The sequence below is a fragment of the Crocodylus siamensis genome, chromosome 4, assembly GCF_052110815.1.
Source record: "Crocodylus siamensis isolate JL-2025a chromosome 4, ASM5211081v1, whole genome shotgun sequence".
Lineage (NCBI taxonomy): Eukaryota > Metazoa > Chordata > Crocodylia > Crocodylidae > Crocodylus > Crocodylus siamensis.
In genome coordinates this window covers 153,493,531-153,518,345 of record NC_143398.1, presented here as the reverse complement: position 1 = coordinate 153,518,345, position 24,815 = coordinate 153,493,531, and the positions used below count along the sequence as shown (strand labels likewise).

The 24,815-nt window shown below is 50.3% G+C and overlaps 1 protein-coding gene across 1 annotated transcript in view; it reads right to left on the bottom strand.

Moving 5' to 3' along the window:
- The window catches only part of LOC149866820 (vasoactive intestinal polypeptide receptor 1-like), a 52,288-nt gene extending 28,679 nt beyond the window's left edge, over positions 1 to 23,609 (bottom strand). The window contains exons 1-2 of the mRNA XM_090044265.1: positions 22,381 to 23,609; positions 10,140 to 10,263 (exon numbers count right to left, since the gene is read on the bottom strand). Of these exons, the coding sequence (XP_089900391.1) occupies positions 10,140 to 10,263; positions 22,381 to 22,452 (196 nt within the window). The 5' untranslated portion in view covers positions 22,453 to 23,609. The remainder of the gene's footprint in view (positions 1 to 10,139; positions 10,264 to 22,380) is intronic.
- Between the last annotated feature and the right edge of the window lie 1,206 nt (positions 23,610 to 24,815).

Here is a 24,815-nt window from a genome sequence, read left to right as displayed (position 1 = left end):
CTCAGAGACCATGCAGTAAAGCAGTGGCCCTAGATTTTAGGAGGGCAGACTTCAATGAGCTAAGGAGGATAGTTGAAGAAGCGCTGAGGTCCCGGAGGGGAGGGGAGCCAGGTGTCCAAGGAGAGTGGTCGCTCCTTAAGGAGATGATCCTCCAACCCCAGAGGAAGGTAATCCCAACGAGGATCAAAGGGAGCAGGAGAGCACACAAGCCTCCGTGGCTCACCAAAAGCATCGGGGAATGTCTCTTTGCTAAAAAGGAGGCTAACACTCAATGGAAATAAGGGGTCATCACCAGAGAGGACTATTCTGTAGTTGCTTGGGGATGTAGGGGGGTAGTTAGGAAGGCCAAGGCAGAGATGGAACTGGGACTAGCTTCCCAGATTAAGGAATAAGAAGTCCTTTTTTAAATATGTAGGGGGTAAACAGAAGGTCCCGAGTAATGTGGGGCCCTTCCAGGATGCGATGTGAAACTTGGTCGTCACACCAGATGGCAAAGCTAACATGTTTAACGATTTCTTTGCCTCCATCTTCCTAAGTAGGCACACCTGGACCACGGGTTAGCGAGGATTTAGTTAGGGAGCTTCTGGAGGGGTTGGATGTATTCAAGTCGGCCGGCCCGGATGATCTCCACCCTAGAGTTCTAAAGGAACTGGCCGAGGTCATTGCAAGTCCCCTGGCACGACTTTACGAGCACTCGTGGTGCTCTGGTGAGGTACTGGAGGACTGGAAGAAGGCCACCGTGGTCCCCATCTTCAAAAAAGGCAGGAAGGAGGACCCAGGAAACTATAGGCCGGTTAGTCTTACCTCGATCTTAGGCAAGCTGTTCGAGAAAATTATGCTGGCACACATCCAGGAGGGGCCAGCAGGGGACTACGTGCTTAGGGGCAACCAACACGGGTTCATCAGTGGCAGGTCCTGTCGGACCAACCTGGTGGCCTTTTACGATCAGATCATTAGATGCAGGGGTAGCAGTGGATATAGTCTTCCTGGACTTCCAGAAGGCTTTTGACACTGTCTCTCACCCCATTCTCATTAAGAAACTGGGGGGCTGCGGTGTAGACACCCACAGTCAAATGGGTCGCCAGATGGCTGGAGGGCCACACCCAGAGGGTGGTAATGGATGGGTCCTTCTCAACCTGGAAGGACGTGGGCAGTGGGGTCCCCCAGGGCTTGGTCCTCGGGCCCGCACTGTTCAACATCTTCATCAGTGATTTGGATGAGGGGATAAAAAGCACCCTGCTCAAATTTGCTGATGACACTAATATGTGGGGGGACGTGGGCACACTGGAAGGATGCAACAGGCTACAATCAGACCTAGACAGGTTACAAGGGTGGGCAGACGAGAATAGGATAGGTTTCAACACAGACAAGTGCAAGGTGATGCACCTCGAGAGGAACAACCGGCACCATACCTACAGGTTAGGGAACTCCCCTCTTGTCAGCACGGAGGTGGAAAAGGATCTGGGGGTCATCGACTCCAAGATGAACATGGGCCGGCAGTGTGGAGAGGCAGTAAGGAAGGCCAACCGTACCTTGTCATGCATCCACAGATGCATCTCGAGCAGGTCCAAGGAGGTGATACTCCCCCTCTATGCGGCACTGGTCAGGCCGCAGCTGGAGTACTGCGTCCAGTTCTGGGCGCCACACTTCAAGAGGGATGGCGACAGCATGGAGAGGGTCCAGAAGAGCGCCACTCGTATGATCAGGGGACAGCAAGGCAGGCCCTATGAGGAGAGGCTACAGGACCTGAACCTGTTCAGCCTCCAAAAGAGAAGGCTGAGGGGGGATCTTGTGGCCTGTTATAAACTAGTCAGGGGGGATCAGCAGGCATTGGGGGAGTCACTGTTCCCCCGAGCACTGCCAGGAGTGACCAGGAATAACGGTCACAAGCTGGCAGAGGGTAGGTTCAGGCTAGATATCAGGAGGCGCTACTTCACTGTCGGGGCGGCTAGGGTCTGGAACGAACTTCCAAGAGAAGTGGTGCTGGCCCCTACCCTGGGGGTGTTTAAGAGGAGGCTTGATGCACATCTTGCTGGGGTCGTTTGACCTCAGTATTCTTTTCTGCTATGACAGGGGGTCGGACTAGATGATCTGCTCAGGTCCCTTCCAACCCTAGAAACCATGAAACTATGAAACCAGGAGTGCTGCAGCTGCTACATGCGAAGACAGCCCTTGATATATTGATCCCCAGAGCTCCCTCCTAGTCCATGTCTCGCCCCAGTGGGACAAGGACTATCCCAGAACTTCCTATGGGAACTACCTTCTTGGTGGTTTGGAGTGCCTGGGAATACCCTGTTACTAATCCCACCAAGATTTGTGGCAGAGCCCCTGGTGCTGCACAAAAGCAGCTCAGCTCATACCAACAGCTCAGGGCTCTTAAACTCAGAAGTCACTCTGCTTTGCCTATCATTGCGAAGTTTTCAGACACAAAGCTCAGAGATCCTTGCATTATCCAGTCCCTTCCCACTAGCCTGGGTGAGTACAGGGAACATCATTTGTTAAAATGTTCAGTCAAAGCCTGCTTAATTTTCATTTTATTTTCGGAAGATTAAAGCAGAAATACACAGATTCTTTTCCTGCCATTGCCCTTGCACAGACGCAACCACTGAGGTGGTAGAAGAAAGCAGACTTCAATAAACTCAGGGAGTCAGTCTCTAAGATCCATTAGGAAGCTGGTCAAAGAGGGGAGGTTGAATGGTGGGCAGAGCAGGTTGGCAAAGTGGTCTGCTGCCAGATGCTACTCCAAAAAGGGCCATACTGGGTCAGTGATTAGCTCCACCAGCCTGAGGCATGTGCAACAGCACAGCTAGGGGATGGACAGGGGAATCTGTACATGCCTGTGTGGTGGGCCAGTAGGGGGCACTCTTCCGCAGAGATACCTGCCACCCCATCAAAAAACAAGCTTCAGATGCCTTCCCACAGGCACCAACATCTGGCCAGCCCCCTTCCTGGAGCAAACCCACAAGCCTACGGTAACTGTTGCCACCACCTGGGGTCTAGTCTTTGTCTGGGTTGTGTGCCCCCTGGGGTACAAAGACCTTGTACACCTTGAGGGTGCTTAACCCACTGTGAGAGCTTGGGATGCTTCCTTTACCCTGAAGGACAGAAAGTAGCCTCCCTTAGTCAGCCAGCAGGGAGCAAAAAGGCTTGCCCAATCCCTCTCAAGCATGTACAAGGCTGGCTATATCAGACAGCTTTATTGGGTAGTGAGGGTAGGCATGGAGAAATGTACAAGTCAGAGAAGTAACAACAGAATAACCCTGACCAAACAGAGGTGGCTTGGTAGTCTTTTGATATGCTTCTGGAACACTGTTACTGGCTACATTTCAGGTAAGTTACTCGCATGTTCATCTGGAGTCTAGAAGAGCTCCAGAGGCCATGTGCTTGCTTCACGTTCCCAAATATGTTGCCCCCTACTTCCTCATGGAGGGGCTGTTTTATGCCACTGTTGTGACCTCATCACTAAATCCCTACCAGAAGCAGGCCCATTGGCTGCTGACTGGTGCTTCCAAATGACATCACCTTCCTAGGAGAGAGGATTAGTCACATGACCTGCAGTGGTGGAAACTCTTAAACAAAGAAAGCGAGAGCTCCTCCCTCCCTATGGGATTTACAACCCTGTTACCTAGGAGACCAGGTGAATCCAGGTGAATTACAGGGTTTGTAACCGGAGGGGGAGGGTTTGGGCTGCTGCATTACAGCAGAGAGACAGACTGGGGGGCACTGGCGACACAGAGGGGGTGCATGCGGGTACATGTGCACCCTCTGAGAGTGGCAGTGCACCCCCTGAGAAAGGTACCACCAACACTGTCGGCAGCGCCTGCAGGTGGTCACCACTTGCCACCCTCCCCTCGCCGCTGACACCGCTGGTGGCATCTATGGGTGATCCGCAATCGCTGCTGGCCGCCGCTGCCAGCGGTGTCTGCAGGTGGTCACCAACCACTGGTTGGCACTTGCCACCCACCACCACCAGCGCTGTGGCTGCCTGCGGTAGCTCCCCACTTGCCTCTGCCGCACTCCCACCGCCGACAGCTCTGCTGCCACCTGCGGGAGCTCGCTGTGCCCCCCCCCCCCCCCCCCAGCCTCCGGAGGCACGCGTTGTTCATGCTGGGGGCTGATTTCTCCACAGCCTTCTCCCGTTTAAACCACTGTCCCCATAACCCCAGGAGGAGTCTGTCTGCAGGAGGCAGAGTATCATGAGTGCCCTGAGTCACTTAGAGAAAGGAAGAAAATCTTACTAGAAAACCCTTTGGAATTCACCCCACAGGAGTCAGCTCCAGGCACCACTGGGAACAGGAGAATAGAGTGACCAGGCCTCTGCCTGCCCTGGGACATCTCCTGCTATGCTCCTGTGCTGCATGACATCTGCTCTATTTCACAGGCAGGCATATCGTTCCTCAGATACATTTCTGAGAGCTCTGGGGTCTGTGACAGGGATAGTTCAGCAGGATTCTAAAAGGAACCGGGAATCTGTTCCATCCTTTCCTGCCATCTGGCCAAGAAGCAGCTAAAAGCCTCCTCCAGAGCATCACTGCTCAGCCAGCTACCAGGGTATGTGCCACAAACTCCCCCCACAATGCACACACTACTCATTAGAGCTGCCCTGCTGCTAGGAGCCTGCACAGTATATTCCCCAGTGCATGCTTGTGTGTGCATGCATGCTTGCCCCTGCTTGTGTGCGCCTGGGTGTTCAGGAGCATGAAGGTGTACTTGTGCATGCATTCGCTTGTGTGCAATGTCTATGCATATAGGCTCAAAGGTCTTTTGCTGACCCTGGACCCTCCTCTCTCTGACGCCCACTCCATGAACAAAGCTTGGAAATGGCTAAGACCCTTGTGCTCATGGCACAATCACAGCACAATATGCTCTTCAAGCTACACGTGTCTCACCACAGCACAGCCCAGCTGGCTCTGTCACATATATAACCCAAGGCATGCAATGGCCTCAGCAAACAGTGCGTCAGCCAGGGCAGCTCTCATGCTTGACTGAGAGAGCTTGGCAAAGCAGCCAACTGGAGCCTCTCTGCTAGGGTTCTGCCCTTGTTTCTCAGCCTGGTAAGACACTGTGACAAAGGTGATAGGACTGAGCTGACAGGACTATCCCTAGAGGTGCTTGCACAGGGCATGTTTGGCATTCATTGCAGAATGTCTGTACATTGGAATAGCACTGGGGTGGCCATACCCAGGCATCAGGCCTCCTCCTGTCCAGTATGACCCCTTGGTAAGTCCTATCCAGTGAGTGCTTGGGATAGGGGACAGGGAAACAGTAGGGAAATAGACAAGTGCACCCACCTGTGCCCTTTGATAATGGCAGGAGCATATGAACAGTGGTATCCTGGCTTCTTTATCCAGTGAGGCATCAAAATCTGCCTGCTGTCACCACCATGGGGCATAGCTTCCTTCTACCTTACAGATGCCCCATAACCCCTTCAAACCAACTACCCAAGCAAAAACCTTCCACCTTTCCCTGCACTGCGCCAGTCCTTGTGTGCAGCAAGGCTACAGCGGCTGGGTCAAGTGGGGGGCCCAACCTACCAACAGAGAGACCCTTCCCTTTCCTGCCTGCCCCTACCTCAGGCCTGGCCCAGGCCCAGAGTGAATTGTGCTGGTTGATGCTTGCCCTCATCCCAGAACCCTCCATGCCTTTGGGTCATTTTCAGTCTGGATGGGGGGGAGGGAAGAGAGGGTGAACAGCTGTGGATCTGCCCTTAGTTCCAAGACAGAGAGCACAGGTCTTCTCCTCCTACAGGAGGCTCTGGCTCAGTCTCAGCAGCATCAGTCCCTGAGTTCCAACATTTGCTTTGCATGAGAAACATCATCTGTCCTCTCACACCAGGATGCAGCTCAGGTGTGTGTTATGCTCTGTTGCTATTAGGGAAGTGCCCTATGGAGGTAGTGGCCACTGTGTGGCAAGCCTTTGTGATGCAGGCTTAGATCTGATCATGCCAGGAGAGCACAGCCCGTGCTTTTAGCCAAGAACCAGTCTTTGGCTGTCTCTGTAGGTTCACATCACGTAGCACCAGGCTGTGGAGGAGCTGACAGGCTTGGTATAAATCCACACAGACAGCGTATCCTGCTTTGGATTCCTCCCAGGGCTGGATGGAATCAGAAGGCTGCATTTCCTTCAGGCCTTTTACCTTCAGATCTGGGCTCCTGCCCAGCTTGTTCAGACAGCACCCCAAGCGGTCTGACCATCTTGGGCTCAGCAGACATCTTGTTTTATGAAATGATAGCCACAGGCATGATGGCTCACAACATGGCAGCCAGACCTCAGCCATGTTCCCCTTCTGAGTGACCATCACACAAGCCCTTCATCCCTGAGAGACTCCCTTCCAGGTAACACAGGAACTGGAAGAGCACCGGTGCATTGGGAAGGCCAGCAGAATCAAATGAAACATAAACCAAACATGGTCCTCATGGTGTGGAGAGGAATCCTCCATGAAAGCTGGTGGAGCCCCAAGGGGAAAGACTTGGACCCTGAAAGCCCTGAGGAAGGTTGCCGAGCATGGGATGGAGTTAGAAAGGGAACATAATGGAGGAACTTCAGGGCCATTCCTGGGGAAGCCGGTGAGGAAAGTTAGAATCTCCTTACCCAAAGCCATGCGCCATCCTGGCATGTTCCAAGCACAGGACAAAACCACAGATCAGCTCCTCACGACTGAGCCTAAAATGTCCCTCATCTTTTAGCTTCAGGGTAGGTAATTTGAAGAGCTAGCAATTCCAGCTGTTGATTTCTCTGGGTTTGCTCGGAGTGGTGTGATGCAGTGCGTGCCCTTGTCTTCCCAGTGTGCAATGGCTTGGGCCCAGCATATCTCCAAGAGCCTATAGCTGTGGGGTGAGAACTGCGGCCAAGTACTCCACACCTCATGTGCAATCCCCAAGAGCCTTCCATACAGTCTGAGCTCCCTCAGGGAATGGAAGTAACCTCCTCAGAAGCAGTGCAAAGCTCCCTACCTTCTGCTCCATGTGCCAAATGCACCTCTTCCCTTGCCTTCTCCAGTATAAACACAGAGCAGGGTGGACTGGACACACAAACAAAACCCTAACACATCCACTCATTTCCACTGAACATGAAACACCTACTCTGGGTTCTTTTAAGAAACATTTGGACGCTTCTCTTGCTGGGATCCTTTGACTCTAGCTGACTTCCTGTCCCTGGGGCAGGGGGCTGGACTCAGTGATCTTCCAAGGTCCCTTCCAGCCCTAATGTCTATGAAATCTATGAAAAAAAAAACTCTGAGGAAGGGAGGAAACAAAGGACAAGTCCTATCTGACCAAGGTTAATCCCGGTGCATGCTACCTGGGTGAAGGGTGTTTGGAGACCTAAGTGACGAGTACAGCATGAGACCGACTGAAGCAGAGCAGAACGCTCTCTCTGTCCAATCGGCCCTAAGCTGGCTCCCTCGTATGGCCAACAATCCTCACTCAGGCTAGCGTTTGTCCACAGAGCAAGGAATTGAGCCAAGGGCCAGAAATTTAAGTGCATCCAGTTGGGACCCACCATGCACTGTATGCAGTGGGATACAGGCAGCATGGGATGCTCTTTCCCCTCTTGCCCTTCCAGCTCATGCAATATTCAATTACACAATACCTGCTGAGCCAAACCCAAACTTCACCTCTGCTTTCCCTGCAGAACAAACTTAAATGAAAACTTCTCCAGAATGAGGGACCCACCAGCTCTTAAGCCCCACTATCTTGCACTCTGTATCTTCTTGTTGGTGTCTGAGCTGAGCACACACTGGTGGCTGGGAGTAGGGTGGGAGCAAGGCATTTCAATGCAGTGGCCTCTTTGAGGTAAAGGACCAGATCCCCCAGGAATAAAGGCCAGTGACCCACAATTAACTGTTTAATGACAGCTCTGGAGAGACCAGGGGGGCCTGTGCCCTGGAGTTTAGGGAAGACTTTCAACAGGAGCAGACCAGAAGGAGCCAGTTCCACAGCCACCCTGCAGCACCTTATGGCCCATTGTAATGGCCTGCAAGAACAGCAAGGCAGTTTTAAGCCTACTTGTGAATATCTTTGAGATTCTGAAAACTTATCCCAGACAGTTGTCCAGCCCACTTTCCTGCCCTTCCCTGCGGCTTTTCATCTCTAGCTCCAGCTTTCAAAGCATCCCACAAAAGATAACTTTAAAACCCCCAAGTTGTTCTTTTTTTTGTACGGAAAGAGATTGGTTACATCAAACATAAGCAGGAACATTCTAATGTTCTTACAAGGCTGCAACTGAACTCCAACTAGCTTCCAGCATCAAGGACAATAAAAAGTCCCTTTTCAGATGTGTGGAAAGCCGGAGGAAAAGCAAGGGCAACATTGGACCCCTGCTGAACCAGATGGGACAGCTGACAACTGATGCCCAGGAAAAAGCCAACCTATTAAATGGGTACTTTGCATCAGTCTTTCATCAGTCCCATGGGACGCCCATGCCCACCACGGGACAGGGAGGCCTGGGTGAGGGAGATCCCCTGCCCTCCATCAATGCTGACCTCATGAAGGAACACCTTGAGAGGCTGGACACCTTCAAGTAAGCCGGCCCTGACAATCTACACCCCAGGGTGCTCAAGGAGCTGGTGAGCATCATAGCCCAGCCTCTGGCACCGATCTTTGAAAGCTCCTGGCACTCTGGTGTAGCGCGCGAAGACTGGAAGAAGGCCAATGTGGTGTCAATCTTCAAGAAAGGGAGGAAAGTGGATCCGGCTAACTATAGGCCCATCAGCCTGACTTCTATCCCAGGGAAGGTCTTAGAAAAGTTTATTAAAGAGGCCATCCTTAATGAACTGGCCAACGCCAACATCCTAAGGGATAGCCAGCAGGGGTTTGTTGCGGGTAGGTCTTGCTTGACCAATCTCATTTCCTTCTACGACCAGGTGACCTATCACCTGGACAAGGGAGAAGAGAATGATGTCATATATCTTAACTTCGAAAAAGCCTTCAATCTGGTATCCTATGATCACTTCTTGGCAAAACTGGCCTTGGGTCCACCATTATCCACTGGCTGGGAAATTGGCTCCATGGTCGGACCCAGAGGATAGTAATAGATGGAAGTCAATCATCATGGTGTCCTGTGACCAGTAACACCGAAAAATACAAGGTTCTCCACCTTGGGAAGAAAAACCTGCAGCATCCTTATAGACTTGGCAGTGCTACACTGGCTAGCACTACAAAAGAAAGAGACTTGGGAATCATCATTGACCACAAGATGAACACGAGCCTGCAATGCAATGCTGCTGCTAGTAAAGCGACCAAAACGCTGACTTGCATCCATACATGCTTCTCAAGCAAATCCCGGGATGTCATTCTCCCCTTGTACTCAGCCTTGGTGAGGCCACAGCTGGAGTACTGAGTCCAGTTTTGGGCTCCACAATCCAAAAAGGATGTGGAGAAGCTTGAGAGAGTCCAGAGGAGAGCCAAGCACATGATCAGAGGTCAGGAAAACAGACCTTATGATTAGAGGCTGAGAGCCATGGGGCTCTTTAGCCTGGAAAGGTGCAGGCTCAGGGGTGATCTGATGGCCACCTACAAGTTTATCAGGGCTGACCACCAGTATCTGGGGAAACGCTTGTTCACCAGAGCACCCCAAGGGATGACGAGGTTGAATGGTCATAAACTACTGTGAGGCCGTTTCAGGCTGGACATAAGGAGGAATTTTTTTTTTACTGTCCAAGCCCCCAAGGTGTGGAACAGCCTGCCATCGGAGGTGGTTCAAGCACCTACATTTAACACCTTCAAAAGCAAATTGGATGCTTATCTTGCTGGGATCCTATGACCGCAGCTGACTTCCTGCCCTTTGGGCAGGGGGCTGGACTCAATGATCTTCCGAGGTCCCTTCCAGCCCTAATGTCTATGAAATCTATTAAATAATTTTTTTTTAACCATAAAATATCTGTAAGGTCAAGTCTCTGCTCTAGCCTGTTTTGCTGGAGGAATTTTTGGGGTTCTTAAGACACACTGTGAGCTCACTCATCTTAACCAAAGGGTGCTAAGCTTTTCACAAGGATCCACCCCCCTCCTTCTTCCCTCTTTCCTCCCTCCCCCATCCCCCTTTACTAAGCATTGGAGTGACATTTTCCTCCACTAGTGAGACAACCTCCGCTTTCCCCAGCAAAGCCTTAACAGTGAACAGAGATGCTGACACTCACTCACCTTTCCACCTGGGAGGCTCTGGAGCTTCAGTGCTTTGGTTTTCACTTCTGATTATTTCCTGGCACTCGGCCTCTTGCTCTTGGAAATGCATAATGATGGAGCATTCTGGATGGGTCCCCTGCACCTTTGAGAGGAAATGGAGGGGTTTAACTCTTTGGAGGCTGAAACTTTAAACTGAGGAAAAAAGAATTCCTGTATTGCATATTTCAATGAGACACAGCTCTAAGCAGCCCTTGTCATGCAGCTACTCTTTTGCCCTGTGTTCATTTGATATTTCCTTTCCTTTATCATGTTTACTATGTGAATGCTGTTAATAAATGCTACAATTATTTATCATTCTCTCTGAGTGGATTATGTTTCAGGGGGACTTCTCTCAGACACGCAGCGCCTGACAGAGGACCTGCACTTGAAAGATGGAATGATCTGACCCCATTAGCTGGGCAGATGGAAGAGAATTTGAAACAAAGCAAGAGTATAATTAGAGATAGCAAACACCTATGGAGGCATGTCGAATCCATTTTCCTGGCAACCAGAGCGGGACTGTTTCTTGCCAGGGACTGCTTAGTATGTGGTCTTGTCTATTTTAGCAGATTTGAAAGGAAGACTCTTGAGATAGTGGTAGGAAGGCAAAACCTCTCACTCCAACAGAGATTGGGGAAACGGTGCTCTGCACTGCAGGCATACAAGTTCATTAAAGTTTCAGGCTCTGGCAGCTAAACAAGTGCTGAATATACAGAAGAACAAGGCATTAGAGAGGGAAATCTCATGCCTTTGGATTGCAGGATTGTTTCATGAGAATCCAAAGCTGACAGATTTTTTTATAGTACATGGAGGTAATAAACCTTTAATGTTATCCTACATTTACATAGTGCCCTACATCCCAGTCTCCCACAGGAACTCACAAGCTAGCATCCGTGCTGAAACAACATGCAGTATTAAGGCTGCAAAGTCAAGTGTTTAGAAGTTAGGAAACACCAGATTTAAACTGAGGCCCCCCACGCCATTCCCCACTTCAGCCTCCTGCTTAAGCTTTATGCTACCATCTTCCATGCCACAATCACACTGGGTTTGTTTGTCTTGTTTCCCTCCATCTATCTTGGAGAGGGAGAACTGGGGCGAAGAGAGATGCAGCCTGAAAATCTGTAAAAGGCCCATGAATTTTTCATGCCTAGCCCAAGACACCTTGAGGCTGAGGTTTCAGAGGAGTTTGGTGCTCACAACTCCTGCTGATGTCAGCAGGAATCATGATTGCTCACTGCTCAGCACTTTGAAACCAGTCACATGTGGGGCATCTGCACTTACAGCTTTGCCCTGCTGCCCAGAGATGTTACGGAGATAACAATGCTAGAGACAGCCAAGTACTCAGATACCGTCAGAATGGAAGCTGCTGATAAACCTTAGCTAGACAGGCAGCAAAGAAACCCTTGAACTCAACAGGAGCTGAAAGGAAGCATGTCTACAACCATCTAAACATCTGTTGGCAGTTTTGGCGTGTTGCACAGGTTGACAATAACCCCCAGTTCCCAGGCAGAGACTGTTGGCCACACACATGAGCCATTTGCTCTGGGACACAGGTCATTCCTTAACGCTCCACTCCCTCAGGATTTATCATTCATTCGGGGTTTTGCATAGGAAGCATCAGACTTGCCAAGCTGGATCCAACCCAAACACCACCAAGCCCAATATCCTACCTCTGAGTGTGCCCAGGGAGGCAGCTCATTCCCTCCCCCACTCCCCCCCCCAAAGTAGCAGATGTGAGATAGTCTGCCCTGGGAAGGCCTCAACCTTGTCCCTAAATGTCAGCCTCTGGCACCCTGTCTCAAGCACATCCCACCCACCCACTCTCGCTCATCAGACCCACTCATCCAGCAATGTCATTAGTGCCTGTGGGGGACATTCCCTTGCCTCCTCTTGCTTCAACACCACATTTCCAAGTTGGGCACGTGGGAGTGGGCGAAGATGATTGGGGCATACACAGGGGCACCACTCCTCGAGAGTAGAAAAACCCTTGTCAAAGACTAATGTAAGCCCTGGAGGCATGGGGCCATATCTCCCTTCTAGGGCTTTTCATTAGCCTGAACTTTTACAACCTGCATTTCCTGGGACCCATCAAAATAACACAGCTCTCTGACTAGCTGAGTACACTTTCCTTCAGCACTTCCCATATTACAGACAATGTTCAGGAGGGTTTCCACAAAGATGCTGAACCGCTCAGTGTTGCAACTACCAGGAGCTGTGTGGGGTATGAAGGCAATTGAATTAAGCACCCAGACAGAGTCAGGGCAGGAGTCCTACAGCTCTGAGGCGCAGACATCCTTATCATTGTAGATTAGCTAAGGTCTGTCAGATGGAAGATGTGCTCCAGAGAACCCAATTCAGCAGGGATAACATCTTATGGCCCTTCACAGAGGGTGAACAGTGCAGTGGAGTCCTAACAGCAGGCTACAGCCAGAGAATAAAGACACTGACTGCAGACTGGAGGCACACAGCAAAGTTGAATGAAGGACCCCAGGCTGAGAGGCTGAGGAAGGTCACATTGTCACAGCTGCTCTGTCCAAGACTTATTGCACCTGGCCAAAACAGTCTGAGCCAATCCTGAAAGCTCCTGCGGAAAGTACCTTGGGCTTTCCACATAAAATATAGGAGCGCAGTATGGTACTAAAATACTACCTGCATACAAACTACAAAGGAAAATGCCACAATTAAGGTTGCTATGGGCACGTTGATAGAAACATACTAGGCCACTGAACAAGGCCAGAAAAGCCCCCATGCCTGGAAAAAAAAAGAAACCAACAGGCAGCTGTGACAGCAACCTTAGCTTCCGATTCACTCACGTTTCCACCAACCAGCCCCCAAGCAACCTTAGCTCTGCCCTAGCATTTGCTCTCGTATTTTAGGGACTGACACTTTTTCTTGAAGTCAATGGGCACAAAGGCAGTGCACCATTCCAGCATTTCACATGGGGACAACTGAGGGTGTGCTTATTATTTGTGACAGTGCAGTTTATCAGAGCTAACACTGGACTAGGACTCAGGAGATTGTGAATTCTAGTACTGTTTTTGCCACTAGCTTGCTGAGTATCCTTGATCGAGGCACTTCACTTCTCTCTGCCTCAGTTTTCCCATTCGTGAAACAGGGATGATACTGATCTGTATAAAGCACTTTGAGGGCTGGTGCTACTTCAGTGTCTAGCGGTGATGTTGCCAATATTTTTGCCATAGGCCAGACCTATCCGGTACCAGGTACTACATGAACACTCAACCAAAAGACAGCTCCTGGTCACAAGAGCTTCCAGACTGCTGTTTTTTCTGTAGTGTCAAGTTCCCTGACTCAATATGAAAAACACAGGTCCTAATTTAATGTAAAAGACATCATTTTAAAATCTGGTGTAAGAGGGGTTTAGTCAATGATAATTATACTTGTCTAACGAGTGATGCATGAAATTAATTTACTCGGTAAGAAAAGGCAGCCATTCAAGTGTGCTGGTGTGGCCCAGTGATTAGCACTGTGAGGAGCCCTAATGGATTCCCTTTGGGGGTTAGGGAAACAATACTGTCTCCCAAACCCAGAAATGACTTGATTGCATCTCTCACTCAGGTGAGCTACACATTGGATGCTGCAGAGCCTTCCGGACCCCTTCCTGCTTGCTCCCCAGACCTGCACCAACACTTCTTTGTGCACTAAGCCAGCAAACAGTGCCATCCTGCAGCTATAAACAGGTGTTGTATTTTCTCTTGGGACCAAGTGTGGTCATTCAGACGTCCATGTCTGTTGTCTCAAGACAAATCCTAAAAAAGGTTCACGAGATAGGAACTGCTAACAGTTCATCCTGGGACATCACAAAGTGCATTTGAATGGTTATCCAGGGATTGTATCATTGAATCAATGGCAGAAAAGTGGCAGTGCATTCAGCCACTAAACCCCCATTGGAAGGGTAATGTGCATACGTGCCAATCCTGAGACTTTTCTGTTCATGGACAAACATACGCACAGTTTGTCTTGGGACAAATGCAATAGCTGTTCCTAGTCTTCTGTGCACTAGTGGCTGAGGGTGCAAATCATATCTAAGCTCTTTCAGGGGAATTAGTTACGGGTAGGTGATATTTCAATAGCCCTGCAAGGTGAAAATGCCTAGTCCTTTGTGCATAGCTGTATGGCAGCTTGCACTTCTGCCTGGATAGGAATTCGCTGCTTTTCCTCTACAGTTCTGAGGGAAAGCTCTGGGAAGAAAGGCAAAGGGGTTAGTTATGGGGCACGGGCAGAGGCGGGAGAGACAAATTGAGGCAGTAAACAGAAGATTGCGGTGCTGATGCCATCATGAAGACTTTGGCTTCTACGACCACAGTCCTCACTTCAAAGAGAGCGACAGTGGTCTGTTGGGAAGAGACAGCCTCCACCTTACTCCACCGGGGAAGAAGCTCTTCTCAGCCAGAATGGCTGACCTGCTTGACTGGGCTTTATACTAAGCTCGCTGGGAGATGGGCAGATAACCACCAGAGCAAGCTCACCAAGCATCAACCACAAAATCAGCAGGTTAGGATGCTCAAGGATACCCACTCCTATCCCAGTCCAGAAACAGAGCTTCTCCATAAGTACAAGGAAGCCTAGGGCCTCCAATGGCATACTTACTTGCCTGTACACTAATGCTGAGTTTGGGGAATAAACAGGAGGAACTGGTCCTTCTGCTAAACAAAAACGACTACGATCTCATAGGGATAATGGAGACCTGGTGGGACTCCTTCTGTGACTGGACTACAGGTATAAATGGCTATACCCTGTACAGGAGAGATCATGCTGAAAAAGGGGTGGGGGTATAGTTCTCTACATGAAGGAGAGCTACATGTCCCTACAAGTTGAGATTGGCACCGAAGGAGGACAACTGGAGACCCTTTGGGTTAGAATACAAGGGGAATGTGGTGAAGGGGAATACAATGGTAGGAGTCTACTACAGACGTCCAAATCAGGAATGAGAGCTTGAGCAAGAATTTGCCAAGGAACTGGCTGAGGCTGCATGCTGCTGGTGTATGGTTTTCATGGGAGACTTCAACCAACCAGACATCTCATGGGAAAAGCATTTGGCCAAATCTGATCAGTCTCAAAGCTTCCTTACATGCATGGATGAGCTCTACCTGTCTCAAGAAGTTTATGGGCCAACAAGAGGTAAGACACTGCTGGACCTGGTACTTGTCAGAGGGGATGATCTAATCAGCGACCTACCTAAGAATCAAAAGGAAGCTAGGTGACAGTGACCACGAGTTGTTCACTTTCACTATCGCAAAGCTGGCAAGTCAGCCAGCAATGCAGTAGTCCTCGACTTTAGGAAAGCCGACTTTCATAAGCTCAGGAGATTTGTTCTTAAGGCCCTGAAAGGCCATGATTTCACAGGGAGGGGAGTTAATGATGAGTGGTTGCTTCTTAAGGAAGCAATCCTAGAAGCACAAGGGGAGTCCATCCCAACCTATCGGAAAGGTGGTAAAAGGGCTCAACAACCCTTTGGCTCAAAAGGGAACTCATGAACCTCCTATGTCTAAAAAGAGAGGCTTATAAAGGATGAAAGATAGGAAACACCACTAAGGAGGAGTATTCTGCACTGGGCCACACCTGCAGGGAGTAAACTAGGAAAGCCCAGGCTGCAACTGAACTCCAACTTGCTATACAAATCAAGGACAATAAAAAGCCCTTCTATGTGGGGTGTTGAAAGAAAAACAAGGGCAACGTTGGACCTCTGCTAAACCAGTTGGGGCAGCTGACTGCCAACACCCAGGAAAAAGCCAATCTGCTTAATGATTACTTTGCATCGGTTTTTCACCAGCCCAAAGGGACCACCCTACCTAACATGATGCGGGATGACCAGGGTAAGGATGAATATATGCCCACTTTTGGTGTGGATCTTGTGAGGGAGCATCTTGAGAGGCTGAAACCCCACAAATCAGCTAGTTCAGACAGATTGCACCCAAGAGTGCTAAAGGAACTGGCAGACATCATAGTGCGGCCACTGGCAAGCATATCTGAGAACCTGTGGTGCTCGGACGAAGTACCTAAAGATGGGAAGAGGGCCAATGTGGTGCCTATCTTCAAGAAAGAGAGGAAAGAAGACCCAGGAAACTACAGGCCAATCAGTTGGACCTCAATCCATGGGAAGATCTTGGAAAAACACTATCAAAGAAACCAAAGAAACAGGCTAACAAAAGGCAACATTCTGAGGAACAGCCAACACAGGTTTGTTACGGGTAGGTCTTGCCTGACCAAACTCATTTCCTTCTATGACCAGGTGAAGTATCACCTGAACAAAAGAGAAGAGGTTGATAGCATATATTTGGACCTTAAAAAAGCCTTTGACCTGGTGTCCCAAGATGTCCTCATGGAAAAATTGGGCAATTGTGGCCTTGACTACTCCACAGTCTGATGGCTGGGGAACTGGCTCTGAGTTTGGACCCAGAAAAAGTAGTTGACAGAACTGAATTAACATGGCGCTCGGTGACTAGTGGTGTCCCCCAAGGCTCCCTTCTCGGACCTGTACTCTTTAATGTCTTCATAAATGATCTGGACACTGGTATCAAAAGCGAACTCACTAAGTTCGCTGACAACACCAAACTTTGGGGAAGAGTATCTACACTTGAGGATAGGCTGGTGATCCAGGCCAACCTCGATAGGCTTGCAAGGTGGGCAGGTGAAAACCTGATGGCATTCAATACAAGGTGCTACACCTCGAGAGAAAAAAACCTGCATCACACTTAAGGCTTGGCAATGCTACACTTGCTAGCACCATGACCAAAAGAAACTTGGGGGTCACGAATGACCACAAGATGAACACAGGCCACCAATGTGATACTGCAGCTGGCAAAGCAAACAAAACTCTGGCTTGCATCTACTGATGCATCTCGAGAGAGACCCAGGATGCCATCCTCCCACTGTACTTGGCCTTGGTAAGGCTGCAGCTGGAGTATCGCATCCAATTCTGGACTCCACAATTCAGGAAGCACATGGAGAAGCTTAAAAGAGTCCAGAGGAGAGCCACACACATGATCAGAGGGCAGGAGAGCAGGCCTTATGAAAAGAGGCTGTGAGCTATGGGACTCTTCAGCCTGGAGAAGCACAGGCTCAGGGGTGACTTGGTGGCAGCCTATAAGTACATAAGGGGTGTGCATCAGGGGCTGAGGGAACATCTGTTCACCAGACCACCCCAAGGGATGACAAGGTCCAATGGTCACGGATTCCCACAACACCGTTTTAAGTTGGACATAAGGAAAAACTTCTTTACTGTCGGAGCCCCCAAGGCCTGGAACAGACTCCCCCAGAGGTGGTGCAAGCACCTACTCTGGTCACTTCCAAGAAACATTTGGATACTTACCTTGCTGGGATCCTTTGACCTTAGCTGACTTCCTGCCCCTTGGGCAGGGGGCTGGATGATCTTGCAAGGTCCCTTCTAACCCTAGTGTGTATAAAATCTATGCTTGTTTAGTTACTGTGCAGCATGGGCAACTGGTGCCTCCTGAGTCTGGGGGGGCACCTGCAGAAGCCAATGGCAGCAGCAGGGACAGGGCTGGTGAGCACCCACAGAAGCCGGTGTCAGCAGCAGAGATGGGGCTAGCGAGCACCCCCAGAAGCTACTGGCTGCGTTGGTGGTGGGGGTGGGGCTGGCGAGCACTCGCAGAAGCTGCCAATGACGCCAGCAGTGGGGATGGGGATGGTGGGCACCTGCAGAAGCCGCTGGCAGCATCAGCAGTGGGGGACAGCTCTGTCAGGGGCAGCACGTGCTCCCTGCGCTCCCCCTACCAGTCACCTATGCTGTGCGGTAATGCACAGGTAGATGCCTTACTGCACAATCAAACTGTGTGTGTGGACTGACTGTGGATTAACTTTAGTCCTAAGTCAGTCCACACACAGTGTTACCGTGCTTTAATACTTGCACATGTAGACTACAGCAGAAGTGCAGTAAATTTACTGTGCAGTAAATGCACATGTAGACAATACCCACTATGTATTTCTCATCTGGTTGCTGAAGCAAAGCTAAAGTAGGCTGCATGCTGGTGGCATGAATGTTTTCATTCCAGGATCAGTGGGTGGGAAGCAATCTTGTTATTCTTTATGGAACCTCAGCCCATAAGACTTTGCCAGAGGGGAAAACAGCACTATTTAAAAATCCTGAGGCATGAAGAATACCTTGAAATTTGTCTTTCAGAGGCAGGTCATATGGAAGAAACATGTTACCAACATGTTTACAAGCTCTGGGACTTCTAGGAATTGTGTGGGTGAATATGCCTGTTCCTAGAAACCACGGCAACGGGTTTATGAAGACCGTACAACTGGATCCCTGAGCTCAACACTGTGTGTCCCCTTCTCCTCTTAAGGAGCTGGCTTTGCCTTGGCATCCCTTCCCCTCTTCTGAGGCCTGGCCTGGGTCAGTTTGTTGAGGCCACAGCCCACATGCTACTGCAAGATGAAAAGTGCAGCTACTACACTACTCCAAGTGTATGATCCTGCCCAGTGTGTGAACACCTTTGGGTCTTACCCTGCACTACTGGGGTGCTCTGAGGATGCTCAGCAACTTCAGGAGCAGCTCTGAAGGCGATGGGGTGGGGAAGGCAGTAAGGACTTCCTGAACTATCGGATCACTGCTCTGTACTAGGGTGTCTGTTAGGCCCTACACCTCATTCACGTGGCTGATGCTGCCCATAGCTTTATTGAAGCCAGTAAGTAGAGCTATGTGAATCACTAATTATGAGCATGCTGTTTGAATGGAGAGAAAAAAATAATGAACACACAGCCATGTTCTAAGGTGAACAAGAAGCAAGGGTTTTGGTCTAGTCACTGAAAAGGAAAGCTGAATCAAGAGTTGTTCTGACTCAGATAAAACATTTCATTTGATCCCCCAAACGGTGCTTTGGTTAGATTTTTAACCTTTTTATTCATTAAAAAAATTAAATTTTAGGCAACTCTTGGTATGAAATGTGGCAAAATGAAATGTCCAATGGTTTAATTGTCAGAAATGTTGAAATTAAACTTTCTGAAATTATTGGGGCTTTTTCAGGGTAGGGAGTCAAATGATGTCATGAATACAACACTGATTTGCAGTTCATTTCAGACACCCCTGATATGTGCCTCTTAGTGGGGAAAAGGTCTAACAGTGTCGGCAACGTTTTTGGGCATCAATTTCAACCTGTAACATGTTGGTGTGCCAGGGGTGGATGGCAGGGGAGCCACAAAGGGCCTGATCCTTGTTGTAGCCATGTAGCCCCGGCCCCTTCCCTTCCATCCACCCAAGGGCATGCATGCCAAGCAAAATGTCTTTGTGTGCCACACTCTGGCACTTGTGCCAGGGGTTCCCTAGTGCCTACCCCTGTCTCACACTCAACTCTATCAGCAGACGCCCTCGTGCTCTGCATTTACCCCACTTAGGAAGCATTCTTTCCTCTGTTAGCAATTGCTCCTGTCTGGTATTTCCTGAGAAGCATCTACTACTGCATTTTGTCCTAAAGTTCAGCAAGCAACTCTTTCTGTACATAACACTGGAATCAGCAGCTGTTAACTGAGCTGGAATTCACGGACCATCCAGCACTGCTGACCATAGCATTGCTGACCATCCAGGAATTTGGTATTGATTTCAGAGCTTCACTAGCATCTCTGCTCAGCAGCTCACACCCTGGCTCTCTGCAAGCACAGGTATAGCAACACAGGCAGCAAAAGCCCTGCCTGGGAGCTCTTTGAGCTTCCTACTCCTTGGAGTAACTATTTGACAGAGGAAACAAATTCCCTCTCAAGGCAGGAGACTGGGAGAATTCTACCTGGCAGAAACACCTCTGACTTTCTGCGTATTGCTTCAACAACAGCCTGGCTCTGATAATGAAAGAATAAAGGCAGCTTCTTCCAACCACAGAGTTGCTGTGGAGCTGGGCTCTGTTACTGTCATGTTTTTTATATGCACCCTCTGATTTTTTATGGCTTTGCTTGAGAAATCTGAAGGCTATGGTTAGCTGTCAGAGACAAAGATACCTTGGGTTAGTCTTAGCCATAGGGTTAGGGGTAGGGATAGCATTGAAGTTTGCTACAGTTATGGCTTATGTTGTGACAATGTTAAAATAACTCAGCCTCAGATTAGCGTCACTGATTCCTCCCACAAATGGTTATGATGACCTTAAAATATCCCATACTGGGCATCCCAGAACAAAGGCATCTGACTCTATTGGGACCTTGCTACCTAAGAGACCTACATTGTGTCTTGAGCCTAGCCCTGAGCAAAATGTAATACCTAGATCCTGCACCTCAGTGACAGCCTTCCAGGGCACTGTATCCTCCCCACGCCTTCACGCCTCATGTGAGTCATTTGCTGCTGGCACAAGGCAACAGCAAAATAGGACACCCTCCCCTCTACACACACACACACACACACACACACACACACACACACACACACACACACACACACACACACACACACACACACACACAGTGGCTCAGATGGGCACACAGAGAGAAAGCAGGTGCACACAGGGACAGAACAGCAGGGCTGGGGATAAAAGGGGAGCAGGGATGCTGGACATGCAGGGAGACACTCCTTGTGCACCCCCTGTGGGGAGGCACTATCTGAGTTATGGTCCAAGGCATTGCTAGCCTAGAGTGGTATCACCCCAAAGGGCACAGGGATTGGTGCTTGGCAAGCTGAACCAGCACAATGAAGACTTAGCAAGTCACTTCATACTACTGTGTCCCCGTTCCACCCCCCTCATCCCCCACAAAGCCTGGTCATCTCCAGCCTCAGTCAGACAGGACTCTCCCAGGGGTTGCTGCCATCCCAGGAGGTAGCATGCCTGCCCCAGTGCAAAGGCAGGGCTGTATGGAGGGCAGGGTGGAGCACGACCCTGCTTCTCTGGAGGCTGGTGCCAGCTGCAGCTCCCTCCTGAGCCACTCCCTATGATCAGAAGAAAACAGAACTAGACTGGCATGCTGGGGTAGTTAGGGTGAGTGGGAAAAGCATATACAGTGGTTAGAGCAGTAGTCTGGCACTCAGGAAGCCTGAGTGTGCTTCACTATAGCTTCTGTGTGACCTGGAGGAATCACGTACCCCTTTGGGCATCAGTTCCCATGTGTGAAATGGAGATAGCTTGGGGCAAAACCTGTAAAGACTATGAGGTGAGGGGGCCCTATACATAAATCAGATAGGCAGGGGGGCTTGAAATCAAATCCTATGTGCCCCAACAGGGAGTGGCACAGGATGCCAAAGACCTCCTTCTTCCCTTCCCACAACACTCTCTGGGGCCAGCAGAGAGAATTTCTTTGTTGCTCTTTGTTCTACCGCCCCTCACAAGTTCGAGTCCCTCCACGCCCTGTATTCTTTTCTCAGGTCCAGGAGGTCCCACAGTTGACTGGGACCTTGCTCGCAGCCCTCACCCAAAACCTCAGTGCTGGGTTCCTTTTGTGCAGAGCAAGTTCTGCTCCACTTCACCCTCATTGCATTAGCCAGCGCACAAAGAGAGTCCCTGGGCATGATCGTTCCACTGTGGAGGGCATGGGGCGTTCCCTGGCTCCAGCAATCCCTGCTCCTTTGGCTGAGAGACAGAGAACATAGACAACTCTGCGTGCTGGGGGGTGAGACAGAGTCTCCCTGCCTGGCTCACCACATCTAGCAGTTGAAATGCCATCCCAATTTGGGATTTTGGCACTTCCCTGGCCAACCCAAGCAGCTCCTGAGCCCACAGGGAAGGGAGGGCACAGGTCAAGGAAAGGAACAGCAGCTCTGTGGGCTGGCCCTTGGCCAGAGAGTGTGCAAAAGCCAGGGGGGCAGAGGGAAACAGTCTGGAGCTGCCCACTCAGTTTTCCTCCCACCCCAAAAGGGAGCATCCGGGCATTTGCTCAGACATTTTTTAGTGCTGTTCTGGGGATGGATAAATTGACTGGAGAATAGACCAAGTGGGACCCAATCCTGCTCTGGCTTTGCTTGCACCATCTAATTGTAGCCAAGTTAGCCAGTGTGTGTAAGCTGCAGAGTTGAGACCTGCTGAACCCCTGGCTTGCCAGGAAGTCACAGGGAAAGCTGGGCTCCAGCATCCAACAACATCCCTACTGCACTTGCTGCCCCATGGTACCCCTCCCATGTGGCGGGTACAATGTGCAGCTAACATGGCCCCCTTGCCCAGAACAGGAACAGCTGCTTTCCCCCCACACAAACATACCCTGACTATGGACCCCCTCCCCTGACTCATCCAGCCCCCAGGACATGCAAAGACCCCAAGGTTGCACTCACCTGAGGAACTAGGAGCAGCGCCAGCAGGAGCAGCAGTGTCTGGGCTCTGGGGGGCTGCCACACTGGCTTCATCACTAGAGAGGGACCTGTGCTTCAGCATCCACTCCAGGTCACGTCCTGGCTCAGTGCAAACTGAGCAGATCAGTGCAGCACCTCCTCTGTGTCTCTGCCACAGCAGAACTGTTCAGGGGTGCCTGCTACTCCTTCTCTGAGATCACAATGGTACACCTGGCTTCAATGAAACCCCTGAAACTTGCTCCTTTTGCTCTCTTATCCACTTGAGCCTTCCCCTGCACCCTTTGGCTAGCTTAGCCCCTCAGGTCCCACTTTGCCTTGCCATGTTCTTTCTCTCTTCACTGTCCTGTGCCTTACCTGGTCTCTTCTCTGTGCTCTGCTACACCTGACTCCCACTCCAGGCCCCACCCTGCCCACCTGGACAGTCCCAGGTGCTCCCTCCAGCCACTCCCTTGCTCCTTTCCCTGGGCACTGGCCCTGGCTCCACTTCCCTGTCCAGATCCAGTCGATCTCAGTCTCTCCTAGATTCTGCATGTGACAGCTCCTGTATCTGGCAATATTACAGGCTCCACCCTCCTCTCCCCCCTCCTCACAAGAGAGGCTGGACTCACAGAGCAAGAATGGGGCAGCTCTGGAGCCTGGAGCTACATGGCTCCCTCAAGGGCCTACCCTCCCCTCTCCCCGAAGCCCCCCAGGAGGCAAGGTCCCGAGTCCTTCCTTACTGCCCTTATGTGAAACAATGTTTTTCTTGGTAATTAGGGCTCCCAGCCAAGCTCCCCCCAACCCAAGCAGCAGGTGCTGGGATGGTGAGTTCTTCCCCAGCCTGGTGTTTTGATAGGTACCAAAGGCACCTATACCCCAGCAGTTGAAAGGCATGTGGAGAAAGAATGCAGCAACAGGGATGGGGATTTGCAGGCACACAGAAGGCTATACCCTCTGACCTGAGTAGGAGCCATGGGAAAAGTTCAGTGCATACAGGGATTCTCTCCTGGCAGTACCTATGTGGCACATGGTAGCATCAGGCTGCAGCTGGGATGGTCCCATCTGTGTGGGCTCCAGAAGGATCAGATCAGGCCCTAGGATTCTCATCTGGGATAAGGAAGAAATGATACCATGGAGCAGTTGTCACTTATGCAAGGCTGAACCCAGGACCTGATTTCTCAGCTTTATTCCTGGAGAACCTCACTGGTTTTACTGGATTAGCTCAGAACCAGTGAAGCACAGGGGAGAATCCTGTTTTTCTGTTAGCACTGTAGGAGCCCCTACAGCCCCAAGCAAGACTGAGGACCTAAGGGCCAGGTTCTGTACAAATGCATACCAGAGCTGAACGTGGGGGCGTTGCTGCTGGCACTTTTCCAAACCTATCAGCCCATGCCCTGCCACAGCAGCTGTTTGGAGCACCAGAATTTCCCATTACCAGATGTGCTGCTGTCTATTCTTCCCTTGGCTTTAAGATTGATGCTGGGGAGCTACAAACAAGTGTTTTGAGATAAAGCTGGGCCCTGCCTCTGAGATTTTGTAGTCTAGCCCTATATTACGCAAAACCACGGGGAAAATCCAGGTATGTGCTAGGCTGGAAATGTCACATGCAGCAACCTTAACTCTGCCCTCATCCCCTGCCATTTTATGGGCTTTGTGTATCACAGCTGTCAACACAGCAAGTCTTGGGTAGCAATCTTTCTTTGGCTTTGAACCCTACATATACCCAGGAGATCTGGCAGATGGTGACATCTTGGACTTGGTACTCCTTTTGGCATCCTGTCTACCACAGTCAATACAAGAACATAGGACTGGAAAGGACCCTAGGACACTGAGCCTAACTTTGTATTGACAAGTAAACATTGGTCCAAAAGTGTTCACTCACAAAGAAATGCACTTTCCTTTGTTGCACAAAGGACCCAACAGGAAAAGTCTACCACATCCCACTGGAAGATGGCCGTAAGATAAAGGCACAATAAATACCTAGGCCAGCAATGGCAGAAATGCCAGGCTTCAAAGAATGTTCTTACTGTCCTAGGACAGGGAAAATGTCTTCCTGACCGTAAAGCTAGTGATCTGTTGGACCATGTGTATATAATCAAGATACGCTAGCCAGGCGTTTGAGGTTCTGCTTAATACCCAGTAGTAGGGCTGTGCGAAGCTTCAGGTGCCGATTCCATTCGGAGGAGATTCAGCCCAATTCAGTGGCCAAATCTCCAAATCTGAATCAAATCAGAGGACCAATAAAAAGGTCTGAATCAATTTGGAAAGCTTTGACAATTCAGGCAGTCCCCAGTCGCTGCAGCAGGGAGCTGGAGCCGGACTTGGAGTGGGTATGTAGGGGGCGGGCAAAGGGAGGCTGGAGGAGGGGGGAGGGGACCATGGGGGGACCCCTGACAGACCCTATCCCCTGCCTACTCTCCCAGCCCCCCCGACCCCCA